The sequence below is a fragment of the Mustela lutreola genome, chromosome 7 (genome assembly GCF_030435805.1).
Source record: "Mustela lutreola isolate mMusLut2 chromosome 7, mMusLut2.pri, whole genome shotgun sequence".
Lineage (NCBI taxonomy): Eukaryota > Metazoa > Chordata > Mammalia > Carnivora > Mustelidae > Mustela > Mustela lutreola.
In genome coordinates this window covers 134,544,962-134,557,068 of record NC_081296.1, presented here as the reverse complement: position 1 = coordinate 134,557,068, position 12,107 = coordinate 134,544,962, and the positions used below count along the sequence as shown (strand labels likewise).

Genomic DNA, 12,107 nt, shown 5'->3' with positions numbered 1-12,107 from the left:
CACCAACTTCAGCAGAAATGGCACCATTTAAATTCCACTCACAATCATGTAAGGCATAAGTCGAGCTTTTTCTCTGCTGTGTTGGGTACAAGCTAAGATGGAGGCTTGGGAATTGAGTTCACCTGGGTTCGGTTAGGGTCGACCACTTGGCACCTGTGTGAACTCTGATCGCATGGCTTCACCTCGCTGAGCTACATGCCCTCCTCTCTAAAGCAAGATGATGATACCTATTGATTGTGGTAAGGACGTTTGGTGGTTAGGAAGTGCCTAGTACAGTGCCTGGCACATGAACAATATTCAGTAGTCTTGCTTTTCTTTTTTTTTTTTAAATCATCTTTCTCCCAAACTACTACTCTTCCCTCTGAAATTCGAAAGCAGCTCCTGTGAAGTATGTATGTATTTGCCCCTTGAGCAGAAGGGAGTTTTAGTCTATAGACAGCGTTGGGGGGAGATGAGGAAAGATTCCCAGTTACTGATATGGATTAGATGATAGACAGATATATATCTATATATCTAAATATCTATTTGTTTATTTGCTTGGTTTGGCGCAAGGTTCAGACTTCAGGCGATCTCTTTAATGCTTTCTCCAGGTGCAATAGTATGCTTTTTTGGGGAAGCATACTATGTGGCTCCGTCCACAGCCAAGTGAGTTCCTTTAGTACCTGGAGAAGCGGTCCCTTTTCTAATTTGGCCCCCAACTGCCCCTGCAACTTCTAGTTGAGGCTCTGGGACTCATCCTAAAACCTTAAATCAGTCCGTGTCCGTGGGCTGTGCTCTGAAATTCCATGGTTAGTTTCCTTCCTCTGACCCTTCTTCAGTCTCCTCTCTGTGTCAACACTGTACATGATTATGTTGCTTTATTTATTTATTTATTTATTTATTAAAGATTTTATTTATTTATCTTTTTTTGACACAGAGGTCACAAGTAGACAGAGAGGCAGGCAGAGAGAGAGGGGAACCAGGCTCCCCCCTGGGCAGAGAGCCCAATGCGGGGCTCGATCCCAGGACCCTGAGATCCGAAGACAGAGGCTTTAACCCACTGAGCCACCCAGGCGCCCCAGTTTTGTTGCTTTATGAAATCCATTTTCTAGTGAGCAGAATTTCCTAACCTCTCAACTGTAGAGTCCAATTTATCTATAATTTTTCTAAAAACTCCCAGTTGACTTTAAAATTGTCTTTTCCGGTTTCTTTTAGAATCCCAAGTTTTTTTTTTTTTTTTTTTTAAGATTTTATTTATTATTTATTTGACAGATTTCACAAGTAGGCAGAGAGGCAGGCAGAGAGAGAGGGAGAAGCAGGCTCCCTGCTGAGCAGAGTCCAATGTGGGGCTCGATCCCAGGACCCTGGGATCATGATCGAAAGCAGAGGCTTTAACCTGCTGAGCCACCCAGGCGCCCCTGGAATCCCAGTTTTCACCGAGGATCACCCCTTTATCACTTCTTAGTTCTCATTGCTGGTTGCCTCTTCCTCCTACCCCTCCCCCTCCTTCTTTTTTAAAATAAGAATTAGCATGGCTCCCAGCATCGTGTTGGTTTCGTTCCTGGGTCCCCAAGGAGATTGGCTCTCATTTTCCGTCCCCATCATTCTCCAGCCCTGGTCTCAGCCCTGTGTGAGCAGCTGTAGGCTAATCGACTGTGAATATTTGTTTAAGTCTCTTCCCTGTTCTAGGGCACGTGAGTTTAGGTTATACTGGTTTTCATTTTCATGACTAGTCCGATTTTCAATACTAAGTAATTTTATACAGCGGTTCTCCTATTCCGTTGTTAGCAGATTTATGTTACATTTTTTAATTTTTGTTCTATTACAATTTTATCTTTAATTTAACCAACACCATTATGTTGTTTTTGCTTACGTTAAGCGAATGATTTGTCACTAGTTGTCAAAACACCACATAGAAGCTCATAAAACGTAAATCTGATTTTTGTGCTTATAAACAGTTCCCTGCATCAGGTCTCAGAGAAATCACATTAATACTGAACATCTGAAGGTGAGATCTGGTTGGTTTTCGCAGGGACTGAAGTTTCAGGGACCTGAGAAAATACAATCCCTTCCTCTCTCTCTCTTTTTTTCCTGCTACCTTAATTCTACACCGATACCAATAGAGGAAAAACAAAACAGAACAAATACAAGGCTGGCAAAAGTCAAGTATTGTCTTTGCTAGTGGAAACACTGGTATGGAAAACTGTGGTTAACATCTACTGAATTTCAGAGTGGAAATTGCCCACCTGAACCCTCGCTCACTCAGGGCTCAGGTCCTAATACAGGACTTGCTCCACAGAAGCAAGACTTGCTCCTCGAACACCCATGCTGTGGGTTGCGGTGAGGGTACCCTGGGGGTTTCTTGAAGACAGCTCGCTCCCCTAGAGAGAAACAGGAAGTGCCAGGGGCTGAGCTGTGGAAATTCAGTTTCTCGGTAGAATTTCTTTAATCTTCCAGATTATGTCACTCCTTTACCTCTGGAAAGCTGTCACAGAGGGAGTAGAGATGCTAGGAGAGCCTTGCTAGTGGAGTTTCGTCAGTGTGGATGGAAACAACAGGACAGGGCAGGAGGAGGGATTCTCCCTGTCCTTCCTTTAGCACTGGGGTATCCTCAGGACATGGTTGGTTAAATTGCAATGATTTGTCCATATAAATATTAGGGGAGCCACCTTCTACTCTGACCATACTAATGCTGGTTTCCTTGACTTTGTTATTGAAATTTCCATTCTCTCTTGTATTTATTTCAAGCCCCCTTCATGACCCCCTGCCCTGGTCATTCACTTCTTCTAGGTAAGCCAGGTCCTGAAAAGTCTACTGGTTCATTTGCAGCCGCTGGAGATCCTTTAGTTGCAAATGTCAAACACCCATCTTAAGTGCTTGAAGCACAGAAGGGAATGTATTGCCATCTAGTTTTTAAAAGCCTGGCTTAGAAGATGTGGTATATATACACAATGGAATACTATGCAGCCATCAAAAGAAATGAAATCTTGCCATTTGCAACAACGTGGATGGAACTAGAGCGTATCATGCTTAGCGAAATAAGTCAAGCAGAGAAAGACAACTATCATATGATCTCCCTGATATGAGGAAGTGGTGATGCAACATGGAGGCTTAAGTGGGTAGAAGAAGAATAAATGAAACAAGATGGGATTGGGAGGGAGACAAACCATAAGTGACTCTTAATCTCACAAAACAAACTGAGGGTTGCCGGGGGGAGGGGGTTTGGGAGAAGGGGGTGGGATTATGGACATTGGGGAGGGTATGTGCTTTGGTGAGTGCTGTGAAGTGTGTAAACCTGGTGATTCACAGACCTGTACCCCTGGGGATAAAAATATATGTTTATAGAATTCTAGATTGTTATTACTATAAAAATTAGCAAATTTAATAGAAAAAAAAAAAAAAAAAAAGAATGCAATTTCTGGGGGCACCCGGGCGGCTCAGATGGTTAGGCATCTGCCTTCAGCTCAGGGCATGATCTCAGGGTCCTGGGATCAAGCCCTGCTTCAGGCTCCCTGCTCAGTGGGTAGTCTGCTTCTCCCTCTCCCTCTGCTGCTCTCCCTGCTCGAGCTTTTTCACTCTCTCTCTCAAATAAATAAATAAAATCTTAAAAAAAAAAAAAAAAAAAGCCTGGCTTTGGCTGCTGAATCTGGACCTTCAAATGGTACCATTCTGGAGAAATGGTTTCCCTCCGTTTTGTGGTTGGCTTCTGGGTTGGCTTTCTCCTCGGGCAATCTCTGTGGTTATCACATGGTTTCCAGCAGCTCTGAGCTCTCTTCTTACCCCTTCAACAAACCTTGTTTACAAAGAATGCCTCTCTCAAAGGTGTTCTAGCAAAAGCCCTGGAGCTGAACATTACTAGACTTAATTGAGTGACTACTAAATACTCTAGCTTATGTTCCTGCTGATTCTTTGGTTCTAAGGGTGGTCCCTAGAACAGTTCCATAAGCATCACCTTGGAATATAATAGAAATGCATGTTCTCAGGTCACGCCCCAGACTTTTAGATAATAAATTCTGAGGGCAGGGCACAGGAAACGGTGTATTAAGCAGCCATCCATGTGATTCAGGGGTGTGCTAAAGTTTGCAGACAACCTTGTTAGTCCATAGACCATACTCTGTGGCTAAGGGGATAAATTAATGTTGGATGGTCCAGGCTGGGTAGGCTGATGACTTCAGGAGCTGGGCTAGGATCAGCTTTGGCCAACCCAGATGGTTTTAAGGTAAAGTAGGGAGGGTAGCTTCCCAAGAGAAAATTAAGGGTGTTACCAGAAAAACCAACATTGCTGGTCAGAAATAAATGAACCCATGTTCTACCATAGAGTCTTTCCACAAGTACTAGATGGTGAATTACTACTAGTAATGGTGATTCACTAGATGGTGAATCATGAAGTATTTGATAGTAAATGCTCCATGCTTGTTTGTTGTATCTTTACAAGGTTTGGGGCAATTAAGACTTTTTTTCCCTATAGTATGCATTCGTACCCAGTTGTTCCCTGAATGTAGAAAAAGAATCGTTCTATCTTTCAACCTGAGTTATCCATGATCTCAGATTCTTTTTTATTTGCTGGGACGTTCTGAGCAGCTGCATGGAGAGCCTGGACCACAGTGCACAGAACTTGGCCCGGCCAGGAGTCTACTCTGTCTGAGGTTTCCTCAGCTCTGTAGTATGTAGAGCATTTTGTTTCCTGGAACTAAATGTTTTGTGTGGAAACCTAAAAGACACTGTAAGTCTGCTGTGACAAAACATGATAACATGTGTGTATCTCCTCTGTGATGTTCAAAGGTACGATGGTGGGGGACCATACCCGCTTGGAATTCCACAATATCGAGACCGGAATCATGACGGAGAAACGTTACATCTCCGTCGTCCCGTCCAGTTTCATTGGCCACTTACAGAGCCTCATGTTCAATGGCCTGCTCTACATTGACCTGTGCAAAAACGGCGACATCGATTACTGCGAACTGAAGGCTCGTTTTGGGCTGAGGAACATTATCGCTGACCCCGTCACCTTTAAGACCAAGAGCAGCTACCTGAGCCTGGCCACGCTCCAGGCCTATACCTCCATGCACCTGTTCTTCCAGTTCAAGACCACCTCAGCCGACGGCTTCATTCTTTTCAACAGCGGCGATGGCAATGACTTCATTGCAGTTGAGCTGGTCAAGGGGTAAGTGGAAGAGATCACACTGTTTATACTGGGCATATACTCAGCTCAAGCTTGAAAGTTTGACCTAACATGTGGACATGAAAAAAAAAGTTTCCATTCTGCTCCTCACCCTCTCTTTCCAAGACCTGGTCTCCTCCTAGTTGGTGAAACACACCTATGTAATGGTTACGGCTAGAAGGAGGAGAAATTCATTAGTTTATTTAAAGATCTTCCACTTAGCTCAATCCTATCAGACTTTTTACTATGAAATATAGTCCTTTAAACCTATAGGAAAGAAGATCAGTTTTGCAAAAATGACCTTTTTTTTCCCCAAAAAGAGGATATAGTGCCCCCTGGGCAGTGCTTTCTGCAACCACCAGATCTATAGGAAGGAATAAAATACAGATATCTTCAGCACTGCTGTTAGCCCATATATGTGCAATTTTTCTAAAAGATTTTATTTATTTATTTAACAGACAGAGATCACAAGCAGGCAGAGAGGCAGGCAGAGACAGAGATAGGGGGAAGCAGGCAGAGAGCCTGATGTGGGGCTCGATTCCAGTGGCACCCTGGGATCATGAGCCGAGCCGAAGGCAGAGGCTTTAACCCACTGAGCCACCCAGGTGCCCCTATATGCGCAGTTTGAAACGCTGTTCTAAATGTTGTTCTTTCTGCAAGATATTTTACTACCATGTGTTGGAAAATAATAAAAACAAAAACTAGAACAAGCCCCCCAAAACCAGATCCACAATCGACAAATTTTAAATGCTGCCCCCTAGTGGTTGGGGATGTACCACCTGTACTACTCTGAGGCTCTGGATTTTTAGATCGTGGGAAAGAAGTGAACCTTGTGAGTGTGGAATTAAAGTGAAGTCTGACAGACCAGGCTATGACTCTTCTTGAAATCCTAGATCAAGCCATAATTATTCCTGCATGATGCCAGCTTGATGTGGGGGACGCGAAGCCCTCAGGCTCCGTTATCTGCACGTTGCTGTTCACCCACTTGAGGGGATCTCCACTCACGGGGTGGTGGTTGTTACTCACAGGTACATACACTACGTGTTTGACCTTGGGAATGGTCCCAACGTGATCAAAGGCAACAGCGACCGCCCCCTGAATGACAACCAGTGGCACAATGTCGTCATCACCCGGGACAACAGTAACACCCACAGCTTGAAAGTGGACACCAGGGTGGTCACTCAGGTTATCAACGGGGCCAAAAATCTGGATTTGAAAGGTAAACCTTGTAGTTTATCCTTTGTAGAGCATTTCTTTCTGGTTTTTGTTTTGTTTTGTTTTGTTTTTTAAGATTTATTCATTTATTTGAGAGAGAGCGAGAACTTGCATGTGTAGGGGGGAGGCGCAGAGGGAGAGAATCCTAAGCAGATTCCCTGCAGAGTGCGGAGCCCAACACCACGTTCCAATTCATGGATCCTGAGATCGTGACTCTGAGATCATGAACCTCAGATCACAGACTGAGCTGAAACCAAGGGTCAGACGTTTAACCGACTGAGCCACCCGGGCCCCGTTAGAGCATGTCTTATAACCGAAGGGCTGTTCGCAGAGACAAAACTGCAGGTTAAGGGCGCCAGGCATATTTGAGACCTCATGCACATCCTATTTTAACCACATTGAATGATACCAAAGTGCAATTTTTACTTAAGTCACTCCCCGAGGGATGGTTCATTTTCTCTGTAAATCTTGGGCACGCAGGGGCTGAGTGTGAGGTGACGGACGTCAGCATGCAGGGACGTCCTAATACAGAGGAGGTGGTACAGTTTTGAAATCTCAGCTGAATCACTCACTGCCTGGGTGACTTTGGTAAAATTTCTTAGCCTTGTTCAGCTTCTCTATACGTTTTTGCAAAATGAGGACAATAATTGTTACTACCTTTACGGGCTGTTAGCAGTTTTGATGGGATAATGTCTGTAAAGTCCTCCACATAGTATTGGTAACAAGCCCATAAAAAGCACTCGGTAAATGGTTGTTTTGTCGGAAATCTTGTTAATCTTTACTTCATCATAAAATGGGAGCAGTATCTACCTCATGGACTGAATATGGCAATGAAAATTTGTGAGATGGCACGTAGAAAATGAATGCCATAAGCAATGTGAGTTTCTTCTTTCTACACGGTAGGGGCTCCGGTAATTACTTGTTTATGCCATTCTCCTCCCTCTCCCCCAGCTCTGTCACCATTGCCTATGAGATCGTCTACTAGCTGAGTCTGGTTTCCTTACCCTTTATTCATCGGCTCTCACTACTCGCTTTCTTGTCCAGGTGACCTCTACATGGCAGGTCTGGCCCAAGGCATGTACAGCAACCTTCCCAAGCTGGTGGCTTCCCGGGATGGCTTCCAGGGCTGTCTGGCATCTGTGGATTTGAACGGGCGTCTGCCAGACCTCATCAACGATGCCCTCCATCGGAGTGGACAGATCGAGCGTGGCTGCGAAGGTACAGCCTTTTTACTTGTTAAGCCACAGCCTGGATGCAAGCACCAAGCCTCTTTGCTCCCTCTGCCAGTGCCTCCTTTCTGTTTCCCAGTCCTCTCTCCTTCCCATTTGCCATCTGACATTGCATCATCATTGGTGTCCTCCTGTCCCTGGTTCAGTATGTCAAGACATGGGCCACAGACTCTGGGAATGTATGTTGGCAGATGTCTTCCCGGTATCACATACTTGCCAGTAGAGGACCTTCCCTGGCATTGACATCAGACTCTTCCTGACTTGTACCTTTGCTTCCAGCATGGCTGAAAGGGCAATTGGGGTTTTCATTTATATTTTTATATATCGGGAGGTATACCAGAGCCTTTTATGTGGGTGTCACCATGAATGAAATAATATAAGAACTACTGCATCATTTAATGCAAACACAGCAGGTCATAGGAAAATGATGTCAGAATGCCATGATGAGGGAAGGGAGTTGACATTTATTGAGTACTTACTAGATATCAGGCGTTCTTAGGCATTTCATCAGTGTGATGTCATGAAACAGCATGGGTGTTGGTGTTAGAAAGACTTGGATTTAGATCCAGGTAGTAACTTTTGTTCACTGTGTGACATTTGGAAAGTCACTTAATCCCTCTGAGCTCTATCCTCCTCAACTGCAAAGTGGGGCAATAAAACTTGCCTTGGGAGGTAAGCTGTGTAAATCAGAGCTGTATGTAAAATGCCTGGTAGGAACATGGTGGGTACTCAATAAACAGTAAGATTATCCTTTACAAATGTGATCTTATGGGAGACATCTAATAACATCGCATGCCCATAGGTGTCACACAACATCAGTCTGTTGCGTAGATCATCTTCTGTGTCTTAAGTTACAATCTGAGTTTTACAGGTCTTCTTGAGCCCAGGTTTTACAACAAAACCATCTAGTTTAACCAGCAGAGGGCAGCAGTGAGCAGTTTTCAGGTTTTCCCCTGGGGCCTGGATAGTTGGTCAAGCAGGTGACCCTTCCCTAGCTTGTAAGTCAAAGGTGTCTGACCAGTCAGCAGAATCTATGCATTCCTTTGTCTGGTTGAGCCTCATAGTCCTTTGTGCAATTTACCCATTTTGTTTTTTTCTATCCCATTGATTTACTGCACCGGACGCTTTCACTCATCTCCTAAGTATTTAACTTCACGTTTTGCCCCTGTTCTTAACCAGCTTTGACCTGGGTTCGCTTGCACATTTTTATAAAGGCTTCCTGGCAGCTTCACAAGCTGGTGTGCAGGGTGGAAGTCATTTCCCTTTGCCTAAGAGTCAGCTTCCCTCATGGACTAGAAGTAAGACTGGTTGTTTCCGTAAGCCACTCCAGTTTGCCTTTAACCGGGAGTCTGTCTTCAATCCAGTGGGCCAGATATGGTCTGTGTACCTGAGAGGACTGGAGGCTGCAAATCAGCGTGCACTTAAAGGAGCCACTTTGCTTTCTCTTCCTGGAAATGCACTCTGTTGTTCAAATCATGAATTTTTGTCTCCTTGGCTTGCTCTTACCTCTTTCAGGCATTAAGGGCAGTGCTGAAATAAATGTAACATGGGGGGTTTAAATCAAATATCTCCGTTTCAAAGATTGTGGAATGACAGAAATTCCAGTTATCCTGCAGTAATTAATCAGATTGAGTTAAAACACAAAAGCATGCGTTAAAAAGCATAAAGTACTCTTCAGATGGGAAATATTCTTATCACGTCATCCATTTTCCATATTTCCAAATTAATAGGAATCATCCATTTAACTCTATAGCCATGTTGCTTGATAGAAATCTAATGTGAGTCACGTATGTAATTTTAAATCTCCTAGTATACTAGCTACATGTAACAAAGACAGAAAGGAACATGTAATTAATTTTGTATTAAGGAACATGTAGTTCATTTTGATTTTACATTTCAGTAAACCAGATATATCCAAAATAATATCATTTCAGCATGCAATGATATAAAACTATCAACAAAACATTTCACATTCTTTTTTTTTTTCACGCTAAGCCTTCAGAACCAAGTGTGTGTTTTATACTCGTAGCACACCTCAATTCAGACTGTATGCCTTTCCTGGGCTCAGGAGCTGCATGGGTCTGTGGCCTGCTGCATCAGAAGCAGAGTTCTACAGAGAATTAAAAGTTGGGCTGTAAGGAGCTAGAACTGTTGGAGGTAGAACTTCAGAAGAGTGGATTATGGAGTCTACTTAAGAGAACTTGAAGAGAAGCAGTGAGAGCATTAGCACAAGGAAATTACCCACCAAATTGGGGAAAATGGTCCCATACCTACCTCCATCTCTGTGTGCGGCTTGGCGTGACTCATCACATGCATTATAGAGGGGTCCGACCTTGCTCTGAGTATGGGCGATTGTTCAGCCCCGGATATTGGGACTTGATGCTTCTTCCATCCGAATCTATGGCGAGTCCCATGAGCCTAATAACCGTGCACTCTATTGCCATGGAGATAATTGCAATGATTACCCACGGAGCATTATGACCGCCCCACTGGGTGGAATGAAGTGGAGGACGAGTGAGGAGGGGAGGAGGTCCTTGTTTATTGTACACAGATGACTTGGATAATTAGCCTAAGTGGCCAGGAAAAATGGCCAAAAAGTGGGTTAAGGCATAAATTACTGTCATTGGACGTTTACACCATGTGAATAAGCCCTTATAAGAGATCCCGGGAGCCTTTTAGGGCTCTGTGGAAATGAAGCTGAAGTAGGGAAATGAGGAGCGCAGAACTCGAGAGACTGCAAACAGGTGTCCTTCTCATTCTGAATCTCTGTCATAGGATGGGACCCTCAAGAAGGCCTTTGAGTATTTGTACAGGATGGAAATCCCAGGAAATGGAAGGCATTTCCTGATTTATCATTTCTATATATAGAATCATGAACAGGTAGAGAATGAGGATCCCTTACCAAAAACTAAGAGCTGCATCCCTTCGAGATGGTAAATGAGTTCTATTCTCACTATCTGGGGTACACAGGCCAGGATGTATCATATGTTCTTATCAGAGTTATTGATGATGATATTTCAAGACCTCTAAGTAGTAAATGTACTACTCTCCCTCTCCTATCGAAGTGCAAAGAGTCCAAGATTATTTTAAAAATGTATTAATCTATGACTTTGTCTCCCAGTGGTTGATACTAAGAAAGAAAGAAAAAAAGAAAAAACTTCCAACCATGTTTTAATTTTTATGCAGAGTATAATAACTTCAGAAATTAAGCACAATTTCTGGATACCCTTAGCCAACATCTAGCTGTGACTGGCAGCCTCTCAGTTTGGGCTAGGAATTTTGAAATGATGTCTGGTTCTATTCTCAGCTGGCAAATATCTCTTTCTGTCTTGAGGCCAGCTTTGCTACAGAGACCAAGGCATGGGTTGGCTGGAAACACGATTCCGCAATTGCAGATGGTACACATCTGAGAGAGACACACGTGCTTCATTTCAAGACTGGCATGAATAAATAAAAAGGACCCTGGTTTGGTGCCTTTTTGCTCACAGCCATTTGGATTTGGCTCTATTGCTACCAATCAAACAAATTGAGCTTTCTGGAGTTCCCAAATCATGTTGACGCACAGACACAGTTCGAGTGCCACGTTCCCTGGTGACATTTTCAGGAGGTTCCCAGGAAGGCTCCCAGGCGACTGACTCTTCTTCCATCTTTAACTCCTAGATGTGCAGAATTATTTTTTTGCGGGCTTGGTCTGGCTGTGCACACGTGTCTTTCAGTCTGGCAACGCACTCTTCCTTATTTCTTGATGCTTATCCTGACTCATGGAGAATCATTTTCCTGGACCATGTGCCTTGGGGTTGGCTGTGTGGATGCGGGAAGGCTCTTGTTACTCCTGCTTGTGCTTTGTGAAGTCCAGTGTTTTCCTGCCCCTGCTCTGCTGACGTGGCTCTGATGAGGCCTGCTCTGCCCGGGTCTCCGCATCCCCCATCTGTGCTGTCTCTGGAGAGTCCGCAGAGCATTTGAAGTGTTTGAGTGATGTTGGTTATGCAGATTGTTATTTTCATTTCTGTAATGTTACCCTGGTTGATTCCACCTCTTACTAACCTCTGGTTATTGTTTTCGCCTTTTCTGTTCTTCTGCTAACAAAGTTGTGTTGACCAAAGCTGACCTACAAGGTAGAGAAGGTTCTTGCTCCCATTACCACTTTGGACGGAAAGATGCCCTGTGTCACCCTTGGCATCTTTTTCTTAAGGGCCTCCAAGCTGTCACACCTCTTGGACAGTATCAGTTTTGGGGAGGGGGCTGAACCCTGTGTTCTTTAGAAACAGTGGCAGGAAACCCAGATCAGTGAATGCAAAATAGCAAACCCCGAGACCTTTTATGGATGGGACCATGATTCCATTTTAGGATGTCCGCATCCCATACTGTGACTCCTCCCAAGCCTACCAACCCACTTTTGGAAGCGATTCAGGCCTCTGCACATAGTTGCCATGGATGGACTGGCTCTTTTTAATTTATTCACCACAGAGGAAGACTATACTTGGAAAGAGAAAAAGAAAGAAAAAAAAAAAAAACAGTTGAGT

The 12,107-nt window shown here is 44.0% G+C and overlaps 1 protein-coding gene across 36 annotated transcripts in view; it reads left to right on the top strand.

Annotated features, from left to right (window-relative positions):
* NRXN3 (neurexin 3) overlaps nt 1-12,107 on the top strand; it is a 1,566,681-nt gene that overhangs the window by 749,054 nt on the left and 805,520 nt on the right. For 21 of the 36 annotated variants that reach the window (XR_009355806.1, XR_009355805.1, XM_059182678.1 and 18 more), the window contains 3 exons: nt 4,762-5,143; nt 6,169-6,359; nt 7,400-7,573. Coding sequence is in view for 32 of the 36 variants with exons in the window: in XM_059182678.1 (XP_059038661.1) it covers nt 4,762-5,143; nt 6,169-6,359; nt 7,400-7,573 (747 nt within the window). In the remaining 4 variants the exon portion in view is untranslated. Of the gene's footprint in view, nt 1-4,761; nt 5,144-6,168; nt 6,360-7,399; nt 7,574-11,672; nt 11,700-12,107 lie in introns of all 36 variants that reach the window. The other 15 variants (XR_009355804.1, XR_009355803.1, XM_059182649.1 and 12 more) reach the window with 1 other exon arrangement.